Source organism: Crassostrea angulata, chromosome 1, assembly GCF_025612915.1.
Source record: "Crassostrea angulata isolate pt1a10 chromosome 1, ASM2561291v2, whole genome shotgun sequence".
In the NCBI taxonomy this organism is placed as follows: Eukaryota; Metazoa; Mollusca; class Bivalvia; order Ostreida; family Ostreidae; genus Magallana; species Magallana angulata.
In genome coordinates this window covers 48,554,398-48,576,579 of record NC_069111.1, presented here as the reverse complement: position 1 = coordinate 48,576,579, position 22,182 = coordinate 48,554,398, and the positions used below count along the sequence as shown (strand labels likewise).

Sequence of the window (22,182 nt, the reverse complement as noted above, 5' to 3'; positions counted from 1 at the left end):
AAACACAGCTAAAGAAGAAATCGGGCGAAAAAGCGATACCACGCCGTCTTTTCTCTATTTCCTTTTTTACGAAGAAATCCTTGCATAAAAATCGGAAAAGATCTTTTCTCTATTTCCTATCTTACTAAAATCCGTGCACGAGATCGGAAAAGATAATTTTTGTTCGTGAATCAGAAATAAATATACCAAAGTGTTTTATCTTAGGCCTTGCTGTTACTTAGGGAAGTTTTTCTAAGCATGTTGATAAAAACCAAGATAGTATGAATTCGTCTGGATTTGAATAAACCTTCTCTCAGATGAACTGATATTCGTTGCGAATTTTGTTTTCTTCAAGAAAACCAACCGTAAAGAGATCCCATCTTCAAATCACCTTACAGTTCATGTAACAGATTGTCTTTGAACATGTATGTCTGCCAAGGATACGAACATGAACCACTGCTCCTTGTGAAATCTTAATTAAAATGCATCTTTCATCTGAACACACACTTACACGGCGCGGAAACATGGTGGTATCCCCTGATCTGAATGGCTCCCTCTCAGTGCTCGGGGTCCTCTTGATAACATGATTTTGCGTGTCTTTAGAAGTAAGATATCGATTACTAAGCTTTTTGGTAAGAGTGGCTGATAAACAGACGTATTGTGCTGATAAGGGGGTACAGAGACTGGCTGGGAATGGAATATCCCACTGTGCCGTATAGATATCTATATTTTTATCATAAAAATGAAAAAATCTCATGATTGGCAAAAACATTGCCAAACTTTGGAGCGTACAACTTTGTAGGTGGATGTTGGTAAGTTCAGTTATTTATTTATTAGAATAATGTATTGCATTTATGTCAAATTGTTTTAGCTGGTCTGTGTGCATGATGTTATTTCGATTAATTTAAACAATATTTTATTATGCAGTATATCACATAAACGGATGGGATAGCAGGCATTGCCTATATAAATCCTCTAATGATGTTATTTTACACTTATTTACTAGTGTATTCATCCATATGCAGTCTGACAAATTCGTTTATAATTTTAATTTATTTAAGTAGATATATTATCTGAATAAGAGTAAGTTGTGTAATTATAGTTTCCCTATCATTAATTGATCGTAACATGGTTACAATCTTAACAGAGGCACAGAGCGACAAATTTTTGAAGAAAAATTGTGTCATTTGTAAATTTCGAATCGCTGAACTTCGATATATATACTTTTCTCTGACGGGGTGACGGGCGGTTATCGTTTCCTTCTTATTATTCCTAAACCAAGTTTCAAATGTTTATTTTCCTCGTTTCAAAAAATAAATTCTTATTTTTAATTGTATACTCATTTTATTTTTAACAAATTCTTGGTTTTAAACTAAAATTAATTTTTTAAAATATCATTATCAAAATCCCTCTGAAGATTATTAAATTTGTGGCAAACATCTACCTGCGTTCGTTGTGCAAATGCAGAACGATCAAAACATATTGATGAGTGGATATTTTATTATTAGCAAGAAAAATCTATTTTTCCACGCTTGGACGCCATATGTTTTTAGGATCATACTGCACTTCGCCCTTTACAGAAGATAGCGACGCTCTTCTTATTAGTGAATTTATCAGATAAAGCCACTTCATTTCATGCTTAATTTATAAATGTGTCTGAGGAAAACTAATAATATCTGGACCATAAACCATGTTTGATTTGCCTTCTGTGAAGTTAATTCGTCTGTGAGCCGCGCTGTCTGTGACGCCCCCTCCCCCCACTTGTAAAAATTTGACACATTGTGGCATTGGTTTTTCTTCTCCTCAACAATATGGAGTCTGCTACAGGTGCGTGTTTTACAAATTATTTATTTCTCGCTTCCACACCCCTCCTTGGCAAGATAAATACATGTATCTTAATTTTTTGGATGGTTCTAACTGAGATATAATCAAAAGTTTTCTATGCTTATGTTTTAGTGATTCTTTTCCAGAATTCAGAGAACCTCTGAAAATGATATACCTATCTTGCAGACAGCAATATTTTTAGGGGTGGGGGTAAATATATAAGCAAAATAGATAAAAAAATATCATTTTTCCACTTTTATTTTTACTTATATTGCTTAGCCTGATCGAAATCTATTTATGTCTATGTATTTTGCGAATAATGACCAGAGTAACTCGGTTCCATTAGAGGTTGTAAAAGTTGTACGAACGGACACCTGCCTAAGTTGATTTATTTGCCAGCGAAAATCAATTTCAATTCACTTCTCGAATTTGAGTGAAGAATTCCATGATCTGACTCAGCTCGAAAACTTCTGAGATTTTTAAGATACAATCAAAGGCATCAACCAGCCCAGATAGAGACTCTACTCTTTGCCTTTATACTTTGCTTTTATATGTAATTGTCAATTTTGAAGTCTGGAGATTATGTGTTGGAACTGTATTATATTTATCTACCATCTACCGCAAAGCAGAGAGAGAGAGAGAGAGAGAGAGAGAGAGAGAGAGAGAGAGAGAGAGAGAGAGAGAGAGATGTTGTGTAAAATAACATTTCATTTCGCATACGAGAGAATTGGATTTCGGACCTTGGCGAGGCTGGATAAGCAATCACCAGGTTTTATTGATGAAGCCTTGAGCAGGATCACGCCTCGTTCCGGTTTCATTGTCATCCTGGCAGAACGGACTCCGCTTGTACCAACATGTCTGGGGGTTTGTCCGGAAATTTAAGAACCATGAAATCTTTCTACCACTCACATCCGCCAGACACTTATAATAGGGTTACTTTCTATATGTTCACGTACTGCTACCATTGCGCATTGTTTACGATTTGTTCATTACCAAGTTATTGATAAGATTGTCTGATCATTTGTATTTATAAGCTTTCGATGTTTATTGTAATTAAGAATTGTCTGTGTGTATTATAATTAATTAAGAACTCTCTATGCATCTGTTTCTGTGCCCGGTTGTCCTAATTGGTCCTACCAAATGCATATTTTTGCTATACCCATTTTGATAGAAATCTCCAGGTTGGTTTTTTTGGCAGTCACATTGGTGTAACGATTTTAGATCTTATTCTCAGACTGTGTATCATATAAAATATTAGTTTACAAGTATATAATTCATTCAACAAAGAGAGTATATACAATGTTAGTATATACGAAGCCTGTTGGGGTCGATCAGCTAAGGGGCACCTGCCGCGCGGATTCCTTCAATACTGTACAAGTATTCCTATGTAAGTGATGATGGCTGTGTACTATCGCTTGTTTGTAATCAAACAAACACAAGATGCCCTTTGATAAGTTGCAGTGCTGAATATTGAAGTGGAACGTTCATACGGCGATTAGATGGACCCCGTAGGGTGACTAATAAACATCTATTACGGCCTCCCAGCATATTAATAAATGATGGGCACATGTTGTCAATCGCTATAATTAACTGTCCGTCAATCAATGCCCTCGTTATTGGCCGAAATAACGGATTTTGTAAACAAACTGGCTACTTTTAATCACTCAGAGTGTCAGGATTAACTTCTGCTTGCCGAGTGCCGATCCTCCCAAGGCGAGGGTTTAACCAATTCCTGAAAAAAAAAACCTTCGAACGCTTGTCTAGATTCTAATTACATTTTTGTACCTATGAAATCTAACAGGAAATTGATCAGCTGATCGTGAAACAAGCATTGTTTGAAGAAGGTTTGCTGATTAACTTATAGTTGAATTCCAACTATAATCCTCCACCCCCCCCCCAATAAAACAACATAAAGAACTACAAACAAACAAAAAAAGAACCCAAAACAAAATGACAAAAAATGCGTTCGTCTAGATCCTTACCGTAAACCCATTGATTTAAAATGAGCGTAATTTAAAAAAGACGTTTTGCTGCATGATTAGAAAGTTGAAGACCTTGACTTGCAATCCCGTAACTCTTTAGACAACATTTTTCTTGGCCCCAACCATAACTCTTTATGTTCAAATGATGTAATTTTGCTGTAATCCAGTATTCAAAAAAGATAACACTCTACCTGAAACAAAAAACCAATGGAGCAAACGAGTGAACATTTGTCGGTGCCATCAAAATATTTTTTTTCTTAGATCTGATTTATTTGGTCTATACAAGCCATCTGCTTCCTATCAACGCTCTCTTATCAGTGCTTATCTCGTACTTCATCAAAACGTTTAATGCGCTTCAAAAACTCGTGTCATTGGCTAATCTCTTTTAACATCATTACATGCTATGCTCCTCTCGTTACGTAAGGGTTTTTAAAGACCTTTTTTTAACCACCATCATTTTTTAGAGCAATCTCAAGAATGCAGGCTTGTCCCCTCTTACTATAACTGACAGATTGAGAGTTACCATATTGCACCACCAACAAATTAATAAATAGCTGCATGTTTGCCACCTTTTCCTGTATAGCCGATACTGAAGCTTCCGCCGAACAGATACTGTATTCTGCAGATAAAGGGGATACTGTAGCGCACTGGGCATCAATATATACATTGTACATATTTAAGCAACAGCGTTTGCAATACGACAGGAACAGATAATTTGATTGAATATGCGGAAACATAAGGTTCCTAAGTGATATGAACTTGAGATGAAATGACCTTGTATAAGGACCTGGTATAGCTGTCAGTAGTGAGGGATGACGGGACGGGGCCGGGATTTAGTAGCGGGACTTCACAAGGTTCTTCACTTCTTGTAGTCTATGTCCTGTCTGACATGGCCAAGGTAGCGCATTGGCAGGTGACACAACCAACTTGTTTTGACCAGTTCTGTTTGGTTTTGTGGTGATTGCCGGTCCGTTGTCTTTACTATTTATGTGTAATTATGGAAAGTAAAACTTGATTTTGCGTAAGTATCAACCATTCATCAAGGTACATGAATGAATTATTTTACTTTTTGCGGAGGTGTGCAAATTATAAAAATTGGTGTAACTAGAATTATTTTTTAGATTAGTTTTACGTACTTACAATTATTAAATCTGTTATCTAGAACATTAAATTGAATACAGCTACTGGTTTTTCATGTATAATGAATATATTAAAATGAAATTTACAAACGAAAAAATACGACTTGGCTGTCTGAAGTCAGGGTGGTGATTTATTACCTTAATTAAACAAGAGAACTCTTCCACTGAGAAACAAAATGACTTCTAATCTCGCATGAATGATCGGCATATTTGAAGCCTTTCTTACAAATCAAGTGATGATTAATTCAACTATGATTAATTAGTTACGGAAAGCTGTATCAATTTAAGGGATAAAGAGATCTAGATTTTATTTCTAAAAACATTTTTTTACCCTTTAAAGATTGCAATGAATGTGTACGATTTATTTTTAATTCTGTCTTTTTCAGCTGATGTTCAAGAAATGGACCCTTAACATCTCCTAATGACCTAGGAAAACGGTATCCGTATGATGAAACTGGGGAGGTTTGTGTTGACGGTGGTTGTGATTATAAGCTTTTCCTTGAACATTCTGTTCTATTCAGTTGGAAGAACAAGAAAATTACCGTTGTCCAATCGAACATCGGACAATTGGAACAGCCGGAATCTCCGAGGAAACCTGACGGAACAAAAGTTTGATACCGCTGCCGAGTTTCCCGTCAACCACCCCAATGTATGCAGAGGGGATGTGGATTTAGTAGTTGTCGTCTGCTCTGGGTTGGGAAATTTCAAAGCTCGGGAACATGTCCGAAAGTCCTGGGGACTTTATTCAAAACAGGAGATTTACAAAACTCGACTTGTTTTTCTCGTCGGTACGAGTGACAAAGCTAATTTGGAACAAGTGTTACAAGAGAACAGAGTCCATGGCGATATCATAGTCGGAAACTTCATCGATACATACAGAAACTTAACTCTAAAGTCCATCTCTGTCCTGAAGTGGATGAGCAGTTTCTGTGGAAACGCAAAATACGGACTAAAAGCAGACGACGACGTGTTTGTGAACATTCCTAACTTAATCTCTGCAATGAGCTCAAAACGGCAAACTATGGAAAAGTTTATCATTGGAAGCAAGCAAATCGGCGCAAAACCTATACAGGACAAAAACTCGAAATGGTACACCCCAAAAGAGGATTTCGGCGAGCGGGAGTACCCGCCTTACGTATCTGGAACTGCTTATGCATTCACAATACCGGCGGCCAAAGCTCTGTATAGGGTCAGAGGGAGGGTGAAAGCTTTCTGGTTGGAGGATATATACATTACAGGGCTGTGTGCGAGGGCCGCGGGAATTCCACGATATGACCACGCGGGATTCACTTTCCAAAGAAGGAAACCCACCGGGTGTGCCTTTAGACGCCACATATCGGGGCACTATGTTACAGGGGAACAAATGGTGAAGATCTACAACGAACTCTTACAGAGTGATTTAAAATGTGATTAAGTTCTGCAGCTCAAGAGTTTGATAAGACTCACTAGAACACATTCCACTAGCTTCTTTGCATTCTTTCATCATCACAGATATCGCCTCGCTTGTAACAGTCTCTAATCCCATGCATTTGGACCATTGCCTTGTTTTTCAAGAATCTAATACTGGTGAGAAAATCCGGGATAATGTGAGCTAGCAAGACGCGCTGACCCACACACAAAGATTCTTATCTTGGCCTAGGAATTCGTTCCGTTGGGAACTTTTGAACCGCAAATAGATCAAGTTGACTTGGTGCTACATCAAGAGGAGAGTAGTTATTGCTGTGATAAGGAGTAAAGCCCATCATCTCATGTTTTCTACAATGCCCTTGTGTATTCCGTTTCTAGATTGATTACCTAGTTTTATTACAGATATATTTTAGATTTAATACGAGTCTGTGATATCAAGTTATTTTCTTTGTTCAGATTACAATAAATCTTTATACAATATGATTCAGTATACTCCTCTAATTAAGGACTCACATGCACATAAATGAGAATCCTTTCCCAGGACAATCGTAATTTGCTCGTTTTTTTTGTTTTTTTTCTAACTTTGCTCTTTTTCTTTACTGTACCAAGTTGACTTCTCAGAGTAAAACGGTACTGTAAAATACCTGTGTAATGTTTAAGTAAGAACGGCAAGTTTTCCGGTTGGTTACCTCTTAAAAACTCTCTAGTGTTGGAACTATAACCCATTGCAAAAATTACAACTTTGCTGAATAATTAACAAATGATAATTTGACATTTTTATCCGTTTTATTAAGACATTAACAACAATTTACACAGACTCTGAAGTAAAATGTTTTTGAAAAAAAAAAGGCATAAATACATTAATTTATCCCATTCAGAGAAAAATACCTGTATGTATATCTAATCTCAACTGCCACAGTAAAACATACACAACTGTTCTCTCCTGGAAGGAACTTCCCCCCCAAAAAACCAGGATAGGTGATAAAGTCAAAACATAATCTAACAATAACAGAAGATTGACGGGATAGGAAACAGCAGGATGGGAACAGCTGCCGGGGGATTTATCCCTCCATCACACAATCTCCCGATAAACGGCTCTAGCAGACATTGCTCAGATTAAATCAGATTTCATATAAAGTCACATTAATAGAGATACTTTGAAATGACACAAAACCTTACTGAAGAGCAAAATTATCCCCTAACCCATACATTTTAATCTAAATTTCATCAGTTTAAATATATTTTCTCAATGTCTATTGAACTGATTCAAAAAGATATATTACAATGTATGCACCTCTGGATTTCAAAAGAAAATCACCGAATATAAAGCAATGAGTTTAAGATAATGTGTATTATGCCATAAAATTTCTCTTTTATCACAATAAATAAAACACAAACACAAAATAATCTAAAAGCTACTGACAGGATGGCCAACTCCACAAAACAGACCAGAAAAGGGAGTTAACCCTCTCTTCATCTGTTGATGGAGCTGTATTAGTCCTGTTGTGGAGAGTGTTAACAGTGAACACACAGGACGGTCACCAAGTGTACGGAGAGCTTAGTCCTCAATGCTGTACTCGGACAAGTCATCAAAGGAAAAGGGGTGGAACTTGTAGCCCTGTCCATCATAGAACTTGGAATTAAACTCCACCCTGAAAAAAAAGAATATTTGTATTAATATTCATTTAAACAATATTATAAAATTTTAAGTTGTACTCATGAGAAAGCATCGAAAAATCACATTCAGGGTTTGAAATGACATGCATTCAGCTCTTTGAATCAAGTTACTGTTATAGTGATAAAAAATGAATATACATGTATACCCTTCCACATTATTAAGAATAAGTAACATATTTCTTTTTTTAATTTATTCAAGCAGACAAATTAACTAAATGATAATATTTAAAGGAATGCCCTAAATCACAAAAAATTGTACAAAAGTTGCTTATTATTTGTTTCCTCATCAGTTACAGAGAGTAACGATATTGATTTAGAAAATCTCACTGTGGCGATCCGTATGAAATCAGATTGCACTCAGTAAAATAACAGTACTAAGAAAGAAAAATTGAAAGATATATGTGATATAAAGTAACATGGTGATAGGTCCTACCAGTGGAGACGCAGGGTGTGGAGGAAGGCGGACAGCCCCTCCATCAGGATCAGAACAACCACTGTTGCACACGCCCAGAAAGAAAAGACGGCTGCCAGGAGAAACGCTCCTCCATAGCCATCGATCTGTAGAGCTATCCGCATCACCATGTTCCACAGGACTTCCGACAGTTCTGTTCCAAATAGATTCATACATATTAATACAGACATTTTCTATATGTGTCACCATAACTTCATAGGACATGCAAAATTAAATAGCATATCAAGCCATGTTTTTATTAGAAAACAGTAAAATAAATCAAATATATAAACTTTTTTAAAAAGATTAATGTGTATCATAGCAAAAGTTGTATGAAAAATCAAAAATTTAAGCATTTGATAATTTGTATTTATATATAATGTATCGGTATATATATACACGTATATTTGCAAATATATGTATATGTGTAACAAACAAAAAAGCAACCCACATGTATTTATAATAGTTCTGATATACACGTGTACTAAATGAAGAAATGACTGATTGATACTTACGAGCATGTGCCAGACTGAGGGCCCACAACCGCAGGTATGAGGCAGTGTGTGAGACACAGCCCAGACAGTACTCTATAGTGTGAATGGACTGATGGGTGAACGCCTCGCCAAAGTCAAACTCCTGCAATGAAATCACATCCAATAAGGCGACGTGTTTAATCTACCAAATGCCCATATCTGTTATGGTTGAAATTAGTTTTTGCATTGAATTTCAAAAAATTTCAAATTCACAGACAACAAAAGAAGCCATTCTTTTAATTAATTAAATTGATTTTTTTAAATTAATAGCAAGATGCATAGAAACACTAGACTACATAGTTTGTATTACATATCAGGTATCCCCATGTGATCCATTTTTATACATATTGAATACCAAGAAATTTTCACCCATTTCTATTTCTGTTCACATTTTCCCTCATTGTTAGCGTTAGCTGCAGGTCTGTAGCTCCCAGTCTGAAAAAAATTTGGATGGATGACCTGGTCGTTCTTTCATCCGTGTTTTGTCAGACTGGGAGTTTCAGATCTGCAGCTATGTTAGTGTGCGAATAAAATTAGCTAGGAGAAGAAAAGAAAAAGTAACCCTGTATACAAAATATTAATGGTAATTTACTAATTTTAACACAATGAATTATCTTACTATTGAATGTAGTAGACCGTTCCCTTTCATTGCCTAAACAAATCTGACATTGAGATACCAATTTTGTACATTCTTTTTCAAAAATGACAGTTGCGTGTAATTAAGGTTCATCATGCTAGGGGAGTTAAAAAAAAACTAAACAATAAATATCCATGCTGTCTGTCCAGAAATCTTGTTCAAATTTGTGTCATACATTTTCATTTGAATAATTGATCTACAAGACAAATCATTTATTTTCAGTCCCTGTCTTCAAAATGCTCCATACATGATTCACTATTCTACAGAGAAACCCAACATAGATCATTCAAATCAAAAGCTACTGTATATCAAATTATGTCTTTGTTTCTGTTAACTGTATGATGCAACATTTCAATTGTATTTGCTTTCATCTAAATTTTCCATCAAAAGCTTCAAGTACAGATATTGGATCCCAGCACCAGGTATTAGTATAAATTTGACTTATTAGTATAAACTAAACGTACATATAATAAAAGTGCAGAATACAGGGAAAGCAGTAGATATATGTTGTATAAAACAAGAAGCAGCAAACAGAATAACTGAAGTTGTGTGACTATAAATGAACAAGCAAAGCGTGTTGTGTATATATATATGTAAATGGTAAACCAATGAACTACACTTCTAAATGAAAGAGACAACATCATGTCTTCACCTCCTCAACGGTCACGTCTATCTGGCCTTCACCTTGGTAATCTTGACCGATTATGTCCCCGCTATTTACCGAGAGCGGCTGGTGTTTAAACTAGAAATTTTTAAAGAGATTATACAGTGAGCATAGTGATGCACACAGTTTTACAGGTTTGCAAACATTAGAGTTGTCTCCCTTTATGAGTCTGATACCATGCTTAAAGGGGAAAGAATATTAGAAGTAAAGGGAGAAAACTCTAAATACCCAAACTATAAGCATGGCTGCCAGAGCATGTTAGTGCAAAAATATATAAATACAAAGAGTTTGGTTAACCCTGATGACAATGTGTGACTTCTATCTCAGCCAATCATGGGGGGTAGAAGCTGCAACTCCCACCAATGAGAATTCAGGAAACTGTTTAGAACATGTCAATTCATGTGATCAATCATAAACAAGGGGATTGTCATGCATTTTCAGTGCTCAGTTATTTTTCCCCTTCTCTACGCCAGAATCGGATAAATAACTCACAGACTGGAGCTGAAAAATACAAATCACAGAGGGTCATTTAGTGTAATCAAACTCTTTGTGGGGTCAGGACTGTCTGCAGTCCCAAGGTCACCTCTGGCTCGGGGTCATAGTGTGACCTCTCGGAATCACTGTGGTAGACGACCTCCTCACCCTCACTGTCATCCAGGAGGTTACCGGTCGGTACTTGCTGGTACTTATACTGGGAAAAGAGTTCTCAAGTCAGTCAAGATCAAATCACGGACCAGTACAGAACAAAACAAGCTATGAGGGACCAAACTACTGCCACTCATGCCCATGTTGTTTGGAGAAACGCTCTCAGTCAAACATGTCACATGACTGATGGCTGTTATAAATAGAGTCAAATGTGGGTATTCAAACATGCAATGTACATAAAAAACTTCAAGAAAATAATTAAGCAAATCAATACGAAGCATAAAAATGACAAAGAATTACATGTACACTTAAATACATAAATCGGTGTGGAGTGAACTACTCAATATTTAACCTAGAGTTTAAAATTACTTTACAGTTGCACATTATACTTAAACTAATCTATAATATGTAAAGTTATCTTTATATGTTTTCTATCTAAATTAATCAATTGCACAGTTTCAAATGCAAGTCTACGGTGAACTAAGATAGAGTATGTTACAGAGATAGAGACATTACAAATAAATGCATCATTCCATTTACTTGATAATGTTGTATATACTTCAACAGTTCTATGTTAAAAGCTCTGTTAGAATATTTTTGTATTTACACAGGCAAGACAATGTCATATATTATCATATATTATCAAAATAGTACATCCATTTTCTGAAATGACCCCAGTTCATAACTTTATGACCTAAAACTTTTCTCAATTGTAATTTCATTTTTTCTAGTGTACAATATAAGTGTGCATGATTTATGGAACATGTGTGAAAGAGAGTTCTCTAAAATGTGTGTGCCATTAATCTAATGGCTACAAATATCATCTAGTACTCCTTTCAGTTGATTTAATGAAAGATCTCAAATAACACAGCGTTAAATATTCTTAGTTCATCCACATGATAATCACTACGTTGTATACTACAAATAATTGCCTTACTACATTAATATGTGTACTAAGATCAAGAATTGTTAACCATGTTTTGATATTTTAATTACATCTCATATAATGATCATTGATTTTTTTTCATCATGTTTCATGTTCAAATTATTGATCAACAGAGACTGTTTGACCTACCTGGCCGTGTTTTTGTTGGTGCCGCTGATACAGAGGCTTAATCAGCCACATCCAGGGGACACAGATACCCGCTAGTACCACCAGGAACGCCTGGAAACCTCTCTGTTAGAAAGAAAAAGAATACAGCAGCCATTATAATCTCAGCACTGACTATCATACTGGAAATTATATATGATGGAACTACACGAAGAAAGAAAATGCTGAATGATATAGATAACTCTAACTCTGTCAAATGTATCTTACCTGGCCACTATACCAAATATTCTTTTCTTCCGTTTGGAAAAGGAACATTTGAATGAGACCTACAACAAAAGACTACTCTGTTAAATGGAAATCAAACAAAACAAATATAAATGGTGTACATAAAACATATGTAAGGATTACAATTACAAATCAAAATTTTTTTGTGTCCCTGAAAAAAGTCTATTTGAGAACCACATAAATGGCTTCCTTTACTTCATTTAAAAGATATATTCTGAATCCAGAATCAAAGAGTCACATACAGTAATCTATAAAATTTTACTCTTAAACATTTCTTATAGAAAAACTAATGAGATAAGTAGACATGCAGTACCTATGAGTAAGTTAGGGGCTGTAGGAGCATCTTTGACTGTGAAAATAATCCATTTGATGAAAATCTCACACACAAGGTAACCAAATATGGAGATTAAGAAGATCACCTGAGGAATGAACCCGCAGTAAATGTCCAGCTTTCTGTTAAAGAATCTGCAAAATGGAGAGAAAAAAACAATAACATTAAACTTAGTTCCATATATAAATGCATCTCCATAAGAGTATCTTTGACTGAAAGCATGTACATGTATATAATGTTTTACTTTAATAGATACAATAATGGATTTATGTTAATACACAAGAAGCAAGTACATGTAATTGCATTTCCCAGTATATTCAAATGAATATTGTCTACCTTCCATTCAATATTCAGAATTTTATTTGTATCATTGGAAAAATATTTAAGCATTAAGCTTTGTTGTGGTTTTTAGTATCTGGTATTCAACAAAGCATGGAAATGTTGACTTTAGCAGTATCTTCTAAATCCTTGATTCAGAATGTTTTTAACCTTTGTTTTAGAATTCAGTAAAGCAAAGGAAAATGTTTCTTAAAACTTGGTTATTACCCAACTTTTAACTAAGTAGATAGATATGACACAGGAAGCAAGTGTCTTTGGTTGATTATTTTCCTTTCAGACTAACCTATGATTTACAATGCTCAACATGACACCCAGCGCCATCTGGCTGACTCCAAAGATGACAGAAAGCTTCATCTTGAAGGAATTGAGAGCTGTGATCTTGTTGGAGGATAACGCCCACACCTGTTCAATCAGACACAGTGTTGTAACATAGCCATGTACATGTACTAGTGAATAACATACATATAAATCAGTCACATAAATTTCACCAAATCAAATAAAATATTAATGAAAATTAACTAGTATCTGGTAGTCGAATTATATCTGATCTGTGCAGGCATTAATCTTTGGGTAACTGTTTTGGTAAGAAAAATAGTTTTTTGTGTATGTAAATGCTAATTACAAGATTGTAGGGATGTAACTTCAATAGTAACAAAATCAACAAACATTAAGCCTCCACACAAAAATATTACAACGACTCCATAGTGTGCATGATAGCATGTTCTTATCAGTCACACAGAAATAACACATTTTTATGAGTGTTCACAAATAGTAACACACATGCCCTGGGCCGCTGTAGTTTAACTTACAGGGTCTAGCCCGAATGGATAAGGTCCCCCCTTGATGAAGGAGACATTGGGGTCCAGTGTCAGAGAGACGGATCCATTCAGTGTGCCTGCCGTATACCGTCTGTACAAACAGAAATATCAGGACTGTCAGTGTAAGTAGTAAATACAATCACCTACAGCCTACCTTAATAGTAGTCTCTGATATTTTTATACAAACAGAAAATAAACAAATTTAAAATGTACATGTTATATTCTGATCTACGTGTATATGTTGACATGTTGAGCTATAGATGTATCTTGCATATCAGCTGTATGAAGTCTAAACAAAAATTATCAACAATGACAACAACTACTCTTATAAGATCAACAAGTATACATTCACCGGGTACGTAAGTCTTATGTACATAGGTACTGTAGGATATGAATACTATTAGGTTAACTGTAATTCTTACAAGTTAGTTTTGGGATCGTGTGGGTCCCAGGAGGAGTCGAACAGCTTGACTGACTTGGAGAAGATGTCGTTGTAGATCAGACCAGTGTACATGGAGAAAAAGCCCATCAACAGGATGATGTATCGGCCACCAAAGAACATGTCAAAAATCTAAAAAAGTCAAGGAAAAATCTCAAATCGATACAAGAACTAGCTCATATAAAATTTGGTGAATGTAATAACCATAAGATAAAAATGTTGCATGCAATGTAGACTTTTACTCTTTTAAAGTTTTCTGCATAACATATCACAAACCCAATGTAGTTTCTTTTCTGTTTAAGTCATGTTCATAAAAAACTTCATTTTATTTAAAAGAAATAATTTGAAAACTTCACTATCAAATTTCCTTGCCTCATTGTTTATTTTTTGACACTTGCCTCATTGTTTATTTTTTGACACTTGCCTCATTGTTTATTTTTTGACACTTGCCTCATTGTTTATTTTTTGACACTTGCCTCATTGTTTATTTTTTGACACTTGTCTCATTGTTTATTTTTTGACACTTGCCTCATTGTTTATTTTTTGAGCCTGTAGCTGTTTCTCTCTTGTAACAAGATATAGACCAACTAGAAACATTATGAAGCCATGGCCAAAATCTCCAAACATCACAGCAAACAAGAAGGGAAAGGAAATAATGGCCCATGGAGCTAAATAAAAACAAATAAATCATTACGTATCTATTTCAGAGCAGCAAAATATAATACAGCTACTATTTCTAAGCATATTTATCTTATTTATCACTATAAGAAAAAATAATTACCAAAGAATCAACCAAGTACTTGCAAATCAATTCAACTTCAGCAAATTCTATTTCATTTTTACTCTTTCAAGTAAACTTGTATGACTCATTCACATTTAAATACAACAGACGTTTTGGGCTCTCTCACCTGGGTTGACCTCTTGATATGTAGAGATGCCGTAGGCATCAATGATGTTCTGGAACCCCTGCGTGAACTTGTTGTTCCGGTTGTAAGTGGGTGGAACTTCCTTTGTTTTCATGCGATTTAGGATAGAAGGAACGGAGCTCCCACTTCTCTCCTGCAAACAAAATAATTTCTTATCATCATTGAATTTACGTTCAATTAACCTTAAAGAAACTTGATTCTTATCATAAACTAATTAAAAATCATCACTTTTCAATTTTTAATCCCTCTTTATATAAAGTTTGTTGCTTCCTCTTTTCAAGTCATGCTTATTGTCAAGCTATTTGTCAATGGTTTTTTAGTATACATGGTTAGCTTAGGAGGTCAAGCAAATACGGCAACAAATTCCTTGATTTGAAACTCGTATTATTCAAAAACGGTACATTCATTTATGACCCAAAGATAAAATCCCAAACCCAGAAAATTTCCTAAATTTTTTCATGCTGGCAATGCTATTGTTGGATTTCTGCCCCGACATAAAACATAAACAACCCAAACTCCGTTAATTTCCTCTAGTTTTTCACACAGATGATGCTGGGCTGGAACTCTGCCCTCATTGATAACTCACCGTGCCCCTCCTCAGTGCCTGCTGAATTCTGTCAAGGTCCTGCACTGGACACCAGCACTCGGCGATCAGACATTTCTGGGTCACGTCTAGGTTCAGCATGTTGAGGGTGTAGTAAATGGCCTTGATCTTCCTCACTTTGATGAACCAAATCTTTATGTTACGGGCCGCTGCCACCAGAACCCGGTGCCTGTGATCCTGAGTTTGACCCAGAACCTGAAAAATAGGTGGACGTAAGGCATATATCCATATACTGTTGCTCTTAATTGAATAATAGCAATAACTATGTAATTATGGAAACAAGAGATGCAGGTTTACAAAAGGCAGATGAAATGTGTGTTAATTAGTGATCGAACAAATTTTATATGCTAAGAACTCAAAAATGATTTTTAGTGTAATGAGTGATATCTTACAGTATTTAAATCCTCGATTCTGGTCATGACCCCTATGGCCATTTCTCGTCTCTCAGCTGGGGTCTCCGGACAGGGATACAGGGTGGCCCTAAATCTGTCAATATTAAACAGAACATATGAGAAAAATAAACATTGCTTTCAACAGTAAATTTCTTTTTTTACACAATTCTTGACAAAAAGTTCCTACCCCTCACAAATCTTTTTGACCCTAGACTTGAGTTGTTCCCCTTGGAAAAAGATGATGAATACAGATTTGTTAACTTGATCTCCCTGTAAAAAATAAGAAATAAATGAAACATCATTAACCATTTGAATTATTGGAAAGAATTTTCAAAGAACAAAGAAATTATCAAGCTTCATCATTCCTTTGGATAACAAGTATATATGCATTGTTCATCACCAGTTTTATTCACACAATGTTTCTTTTCGTTCCTTATAATTTTACAAAAGAAACCCTTATCTCAAATAAAATTCACTAGACCAGCTTCATAAAAATTTAAAAGACAAACTTTGCTTTTTACTCATTGTATAGTGTTTACTTATGCCATTTCAGAGTTCTTTCCCTTGTCACAATGTACTGTAAGAATACTATAGGCTGCTATACTCTCTCACCGTGACTGGATCCTCCAGCGGGGTGTCAATCTCGGCCTGTCGGAGGAACACGTTCCCTCTACACACTCTCCACAACATCCTCTCAAAGGCCGGGATCTTCTCGCGAACAATCACCCCTGCTACAAACCTATCAACACAATTATATGCAATTGGGTCTCTTCATTACAGAGTATGAAGAAATCTCATTCTAAAATCTCAATTTAAAGAGTACTAGTAGTTCACAAATAAAAATTATGTACAGAGTTAACAAAGTTTTACTTTAAAAAGTTCTGTTCTGGTTAATTTTTTGTAGATTGGTAATTGAAGATCAACTGCTTTGATTTAAAAACTGCAACAGCTGTAAAATTTTACACTAACTATTGATGCATGAATATCTACTGGTAGAATTTAGAGGTGTGCATATTTACCACCAAATTAATTAAAACTGGTAAAATATTGTTTATTTATGAACAGCCATGCTTTCTGTAATTCTCTTATATCACTCCCTGAAATTTAAGTACCCCTAGTGGCTGCTACCTACCCTAGTCTGAGGGCCTGGCCCGCCCGGTGAGATTGTTCCTCCCCCAGGAGTCCAAAGTTCTCCTCTGTCAGGCTTGGGTCATGCATGGCCTGAACATGATGAATTTCAGCCTGATTAAAATATAAGACAGCCAACCAAACTTTAAAATCCCATCCCAGGTGCTCAGAGAGTAAAGCATGAACAACAATAACATGGATTGCTATGGGGTTAATATGCATGAGGAAAACCATTTTTGGGGGGGGGGGGGGGGGGGCATTGTCATTCAATTCATGATAAAACTATACTCTGTACAACATGTACTTCTCACACAAGATTTTTGCAACCCCAGAACAATCATTCAGTTTCTATAATCTTTCTACATTGATAAAAAAAATAAGATTTTTAAAAAGCATGCAATATAATAATTTGCAAAACAGAAAAAATGAAAAATCTATTGAAACAAAATTGATGAACAAGAAATTGATTAATGTAAATATATTTAATATATATTGCTATATTATATAGCAATACAAAATAGCAATACAAAATAAAATGCTTTCTGATAATTAAATTCTGATAAAAAAAAAATTGACTCTAATTCTTTGATGTCATTAAAATTATATTTATTTTATTACTTTCACATGGCGTTTTCAATTATTATGAGTTAAAAATAGCGGAATATGAAATGTAAATTTGGCATTGGTTTTCATTCTTAACCATGAAGCAGAATGAAAAAAAGAACTCATCTAAAATACAAAATGACAAAATCCTGAATACAGCAAATCAAACTAGAAACTAGGGTGTATGTGACAAGCATTCAATTTACAACACCAACTTGAAAGACAATACATATGTATATATGGTAAAGCTATAGTGGATAAAGTATGTGTAGAAATTCATATTGCCGTTTCACAATGGAAATAAGTGGGCATCAATTTTATCAGAATTGGTTAATTTGAAGAGTTTATTTTATCCTTTTTTTTTTGCAATGAAAATTTAACTATCTGAATTGTCAACTAAATGCACACAAATTGGTGAGCAAGGAAAAGCAAGAAAACTACAGTATATGGAATAGATTGATTTATAGGTACATGTATCTATACAAAATAATGACAACAAGTTTACCACCACGAAAACTAAATAAATAGACAACAGCAGAAGAAACCCATCCCATCTGCATTTCTTAATCCCTTCAAATCATATAAAAGACAAAAGTTTTTTCCCCTTGTGTACTGTACATGTATGTAAGAACAACATCTGGAAATACCAGCAGCTTATTCATTTACAATTTTTCTTTTATCTAAATTTTTTTTCCAACCTCAGCATGAAATGCCACAAACCTCTTCAAAGAAGGTCTGTGTCTTCCTCAGAATGTGTTTCAGTTCAGTGAGTTCGAGGTAGTTCCGCTTCAGTGCCTCCGTGTTTCCATTGACCTCCTTCATCTCATTCTCCAGTTTCTCAAAGGTGGCCTAAAAACCCAGACCCAATGATGATGAATAACAAAGTAAGATATGTCTTCTTTGAAGGGTTTCATCAAGAGTAGTAACTGATCTAACCAGTGCATGGTAGTATCATTTGACCTTGATGAATGACTTTGAACTTGACCTTGAGAATTTTTTTCAGTACCGGTAATTGTAACAGTATTTCACATTTGACTCTTAGGAAACAATGTAGATATATTTTAAATGACCCCATCTCCTGTAAATCTTATGTTTACTATCTTAAACAGTATAACAGGCAAACCTTATATGTCTCAAATCTTTCATAAGAAGGCAAAAAAAAAAAACTCAACCAAAAATATTTTGTTTATAGCGCAAAACACAGAAACACAAACCTCTAGATCAATCATTTCCCTGGGAACTGGAGCATCCGGATTATCCCCTGTATCCAGCATTGGGATTCCATCTTTCTTGATTTCCTTCTCCAAGAAACCTACATATACAAAGTACAAATGATTTAATGTCAATTATTATTGAATAATGATGCAGGACAGTTTGAGAGTAAAGCTTTTACTTCATTATAAGTAAACTCCTCATCTTTGTTTTAATGGAGAACACATTGTGAACTTTGTACCATATTAAATCAAAACAAACCAAATCTAATTTCCTTTATAAATAAAATATTTTATATGATAATCAGGAAATTTCCACTCAATCTTGTAGGATAGAATAACGTATCTTCTGAGTTATTATCGAAACAAAGTAATTTATGGTAGATTTGCTTTCATAATATGGAGAGCAAGGAACAAGTTGAGGAATCATATCAAATGTCCCGGTACATGTATGTACCATAATGTGTAAAATGTTGTTTGATAACAAATGAAGCAAGATATTAAATCAGGCTGTCTAAAAGTGATGAAAGCATATAGAAGGACCTTAAACCTGAAATCTTTTCTTGGTACTTTCAATGGTACTTAAAAACTTACGCAGTTTTCTCTCCATTTCATCACATCGCCGAACCTCATTCACAAACTTTCTTTGGAAAGCATTTACATCAGGATTCAACTACAAAGATAATAATATCAAACCTTTTATTTTTAGTCTTTTATTCACCAAAACATATAACACTTGTACAAAGAGGATGTAATATATGATTTTATACTTCAACATTTACACTGCAAATACCAACACATGCAAACATATCAAACAAAAACTGCTTTATTTATTCATACTGTAATTCACAGCACAATATTTCTTTATCCTATACCAACAATGACTTGCATTATGCACTGCCTTTAATTCACACTTACATCTCTGAACTGCACCAGCCCCAGTTCCCCTAGCTCTGACACACAGGCGTAGGCAGCCTCAGACTGCAGGAACAGCTGACACAGTGTCATCTCCTCACTCCTAAACAACGACCCCATGGTGCAAGATTTCACTCAACCTGGAGAAATAACAGAAAGAAAAATAACCAAGGTTAAATAGAGGACCTTGCAGAATTGGCTTATCTGTAATAAAGCACTAGACACATGCAGTAAATCTTACTGTGGAGAGGAATGGTACACAAAGTTGACACCATTCTATTGACATTTTTAAGTACTTTCTCAGATGTTTCTTTCAAATATATCATACAAATCAGGTCAGAAATCTTTGGGAGTTTTTATTTTACCTATCCAGTTGTTTCTTCTATCTTATCCTTGTATATATCTATCAGTAAGAAATACCAATAATGAATAAGGGGTATGTTATAAAATTCTCTCTGTAAAATTGAAAGCAGTTATTGCTTAGATATTTTCATGATTCAGACATACAAGATCATATGGCATACATTAGGCTGGGTGCATGCATACAGGTGTATTTCTTTTCTATAAAATTAATAGATTGAGATAAAGAAAGAGAGATATAATATTTGGTAATAGAAAATGAACGTTTCCTTTAAGTGATTCAGTGAACTTACATGCTGTTATAATGCATTTGCATTTCTACTAAATTTCAAGGGAAATGGATAATTTGGTGTTATCGATGAAAGCAAAACAATATATATGCAGTTGTGTCTGGCAACTGTAAAACAACTTTTCCAGTGCCAAGGAATGTGAATGAGGATATATATGACGATAAAAGTAAACATGCCACATATGATATTGTACATTATTTTAAAAGAAAACAGTACTGTGTACAGTATACCCAGTAAAGATTATTACAAAGAATGCATTTGTTTTCTACACTACACTTGATTTTCAATCAAAGTAAACCTGCTTCCTTCCGCTTTTTAAAATGCATGTAATAGAAATACTTCAGTATACTTTACAATGTTACTGAATGATAAATGCATATGCCCAAATTAGATTGGAGGTTTTCTCACCTATACAACTGATCCAAATCACAAGTTTAACACATCCACTAGTCAATTTTATGATGCAAAATGCCCAATTTCCCCACAACTACAGATGCTTCAACCTACATGTAGGTGCATGGAGCTAAATAATGAAATGCTGACGTTTCTTAACGTCCACCTCAACCAATCTAAATCCAGGATAAAAATGTGAATCAGCATTTAGATAAATTATTCTATTTTGAATTTATAAAATTGTCCCTACTTTGAACATATGATGAAATTTTTCCTCATTCATAGAAAGGCAAAAATATTAACATTTAATTTAAATATGCTAATGGAACTTCAGGATGTAAATATTAGTATACTCACAGCTGCAGGAAAAGTGCACAAATTTATTTACATAAATATTATCGGTTTTATTGCATTCCAGAAACAAAGAGAAAACTTAATTAAGTGTCGCGTACACACGAATAAAAGGACAATCTCTAGTCAAGGATACCAGTCGCCGGCATCCGTCACAAGTCTCATGACCATGATGACCGAAACATAACAGACAAGGTGACGATTGCAAATACCTGTCACAATCCGTCACTAACAGGACCACTTATAAACCCAATCACACTCGATCACAATTAATCTTACCGATTCAAGTGTCTATAAGCTGATCGTTTTGTTGCCTCAGAGCATTTCTGTGATAAATTATGTTTACCTCTCGGAAAAATTCGATACAAATGGATCGATGATCATCATAAGATTTTACGTCATCAAACCAGAAGAGTTGTCCAGGAACGGTAACTCTAATTTAGATAACCCTTTCCTCGATTTATTCGACTCTTTCATTTTCAATAAAATAATAGCGGCGCTTTCATTCTGTCATTGTCTGTGTCGAGGTATAGAATAGGCTACTTTTTATATACCATAACCAGGCACTATAACCAGAATGTACGCATGCGTGAACCAACTTTCCATCGGGATCGATAAACGATTTGGAGGAAATTCGAAAGCTATTTGGAGGAACTTCGAACTGATATATGTGCAATATTTAAAAATGCGATTTTTATATGAAAACTTCATCAGAAGTGATAAAAATGTTATGTACATTAGATTTTAAACTTAAATAAATAATTGAAAGAACAATAAAAAGCAGTGTTACAGGAAAACAACAGGCACT

The 22,182-nt window shown here is 34.9% G+C and overlaps 2 protein-coding genes across 11 annotated transcripts; one reads left to right on the top strand and one right to left on the bottom strand.

The window, feature by feature from the left end:
* The first annotated feature begins 507 nt into the window (after window positions 1–507).
* LOC128164613 (beta-1,3-galactosyltransferase 1-like) lies at window positions 508–6,814 on the top strand. Of its 5 annotated transcripts, none has more exons than XM_052828555.1 (2): window positions 508–777; window positions 5,311–6,814. In XM_052828555.1, exon 2 carries the CDS (start codon window positions 5,370–5,372, stop codon window positions 6,336–6,338), a length of 969 nt encoding a protein of 322 aa, XP_052684515.1. In that variant the 5' UTR covers window positions 508–777; window positions 5,311–5,369; the 3' UTR covers window positions 6,339–6,814. The 5 variants fall into 5 exon arrangements, with proteins under 5 accessions (XP_052684515.1, XP_052684528.1, XP_052684523.1 ...); XM_052828568.1 differs by having other exon boundaries at window positions 508–791; XM_052828563.1 differs by lacking the exon at window positions 508–777 and adding an exon at window positions 1,603–1,806.
* Window positions 6,815–7,098: 284 nt separating this feature from the next.
* Window positions 7,099–21,810, bottom strand: LOC128181236 (V-type proton ATPase 116 kDa subunit a 1-like). 6 transcript variants are annotated; one of them, XM_052849563.1, is made up of 24 exons: window positions 21,654–21,800; window positions 21,039–21,199; window positions 19,984–20,120; window positions 19,660–19,738; window positions 19,069–19,166; window positions 18,575–18,703; window positions 17,256–17,365; window positions 16,736–16,862; window positions 16,311–16,393; window positions 16,124–16,217; window positions 15,714–15,926; window positions 15,110–15,260; window positions 14,730–14,869; window positions 14,185–14,333; window positions 13,754–13,853; window positions 13,228–13,346; window positions 12,588–12,739; window positions 12,257–12,315; window positions 12,014–12,115; window positions 10,877–10,984; window positions 10,282–10,371; window positions 8,975–9,095; window positions 8,442–8,613; window positions 7,099–7,983 (listed from the first exon to the last, which is right to left on the bottom strand). In XM_052849563.1, exons 3-24 carry the CDS (start codon window positions 20,098–20,100, stop codon window positions 7,890–7,892), a joined length of 2,607 nt encoding a protein of 868 aa, XP_052705523.1. In that variant the 5' UTR covers window positions 20,101–20,120; window positions 21,039–21,199; window positions 21,654–21,800; the 3' UTR covers window positions 7,099–7,889. The 6 variants fall into 6 exon arrangements, with proteins under 6 accessions (XP_052705523.1, XP_052705513.1, XP_052705531.1 ...); XM_052849553.1 differs by lacking the exon at window positions 21,039–21,199 and having other exon boundaries at window positions 21,654–21,810; XM_052849571.1 differs by lacking the exon at window positions 21,039–21,199 and having other exon boundaries at window positions 17,256–17,344; window positions 21,654–21,810.
* Between the last annotated feature and the right edge of the window lie 372 nt (window positions 21,811–22,182).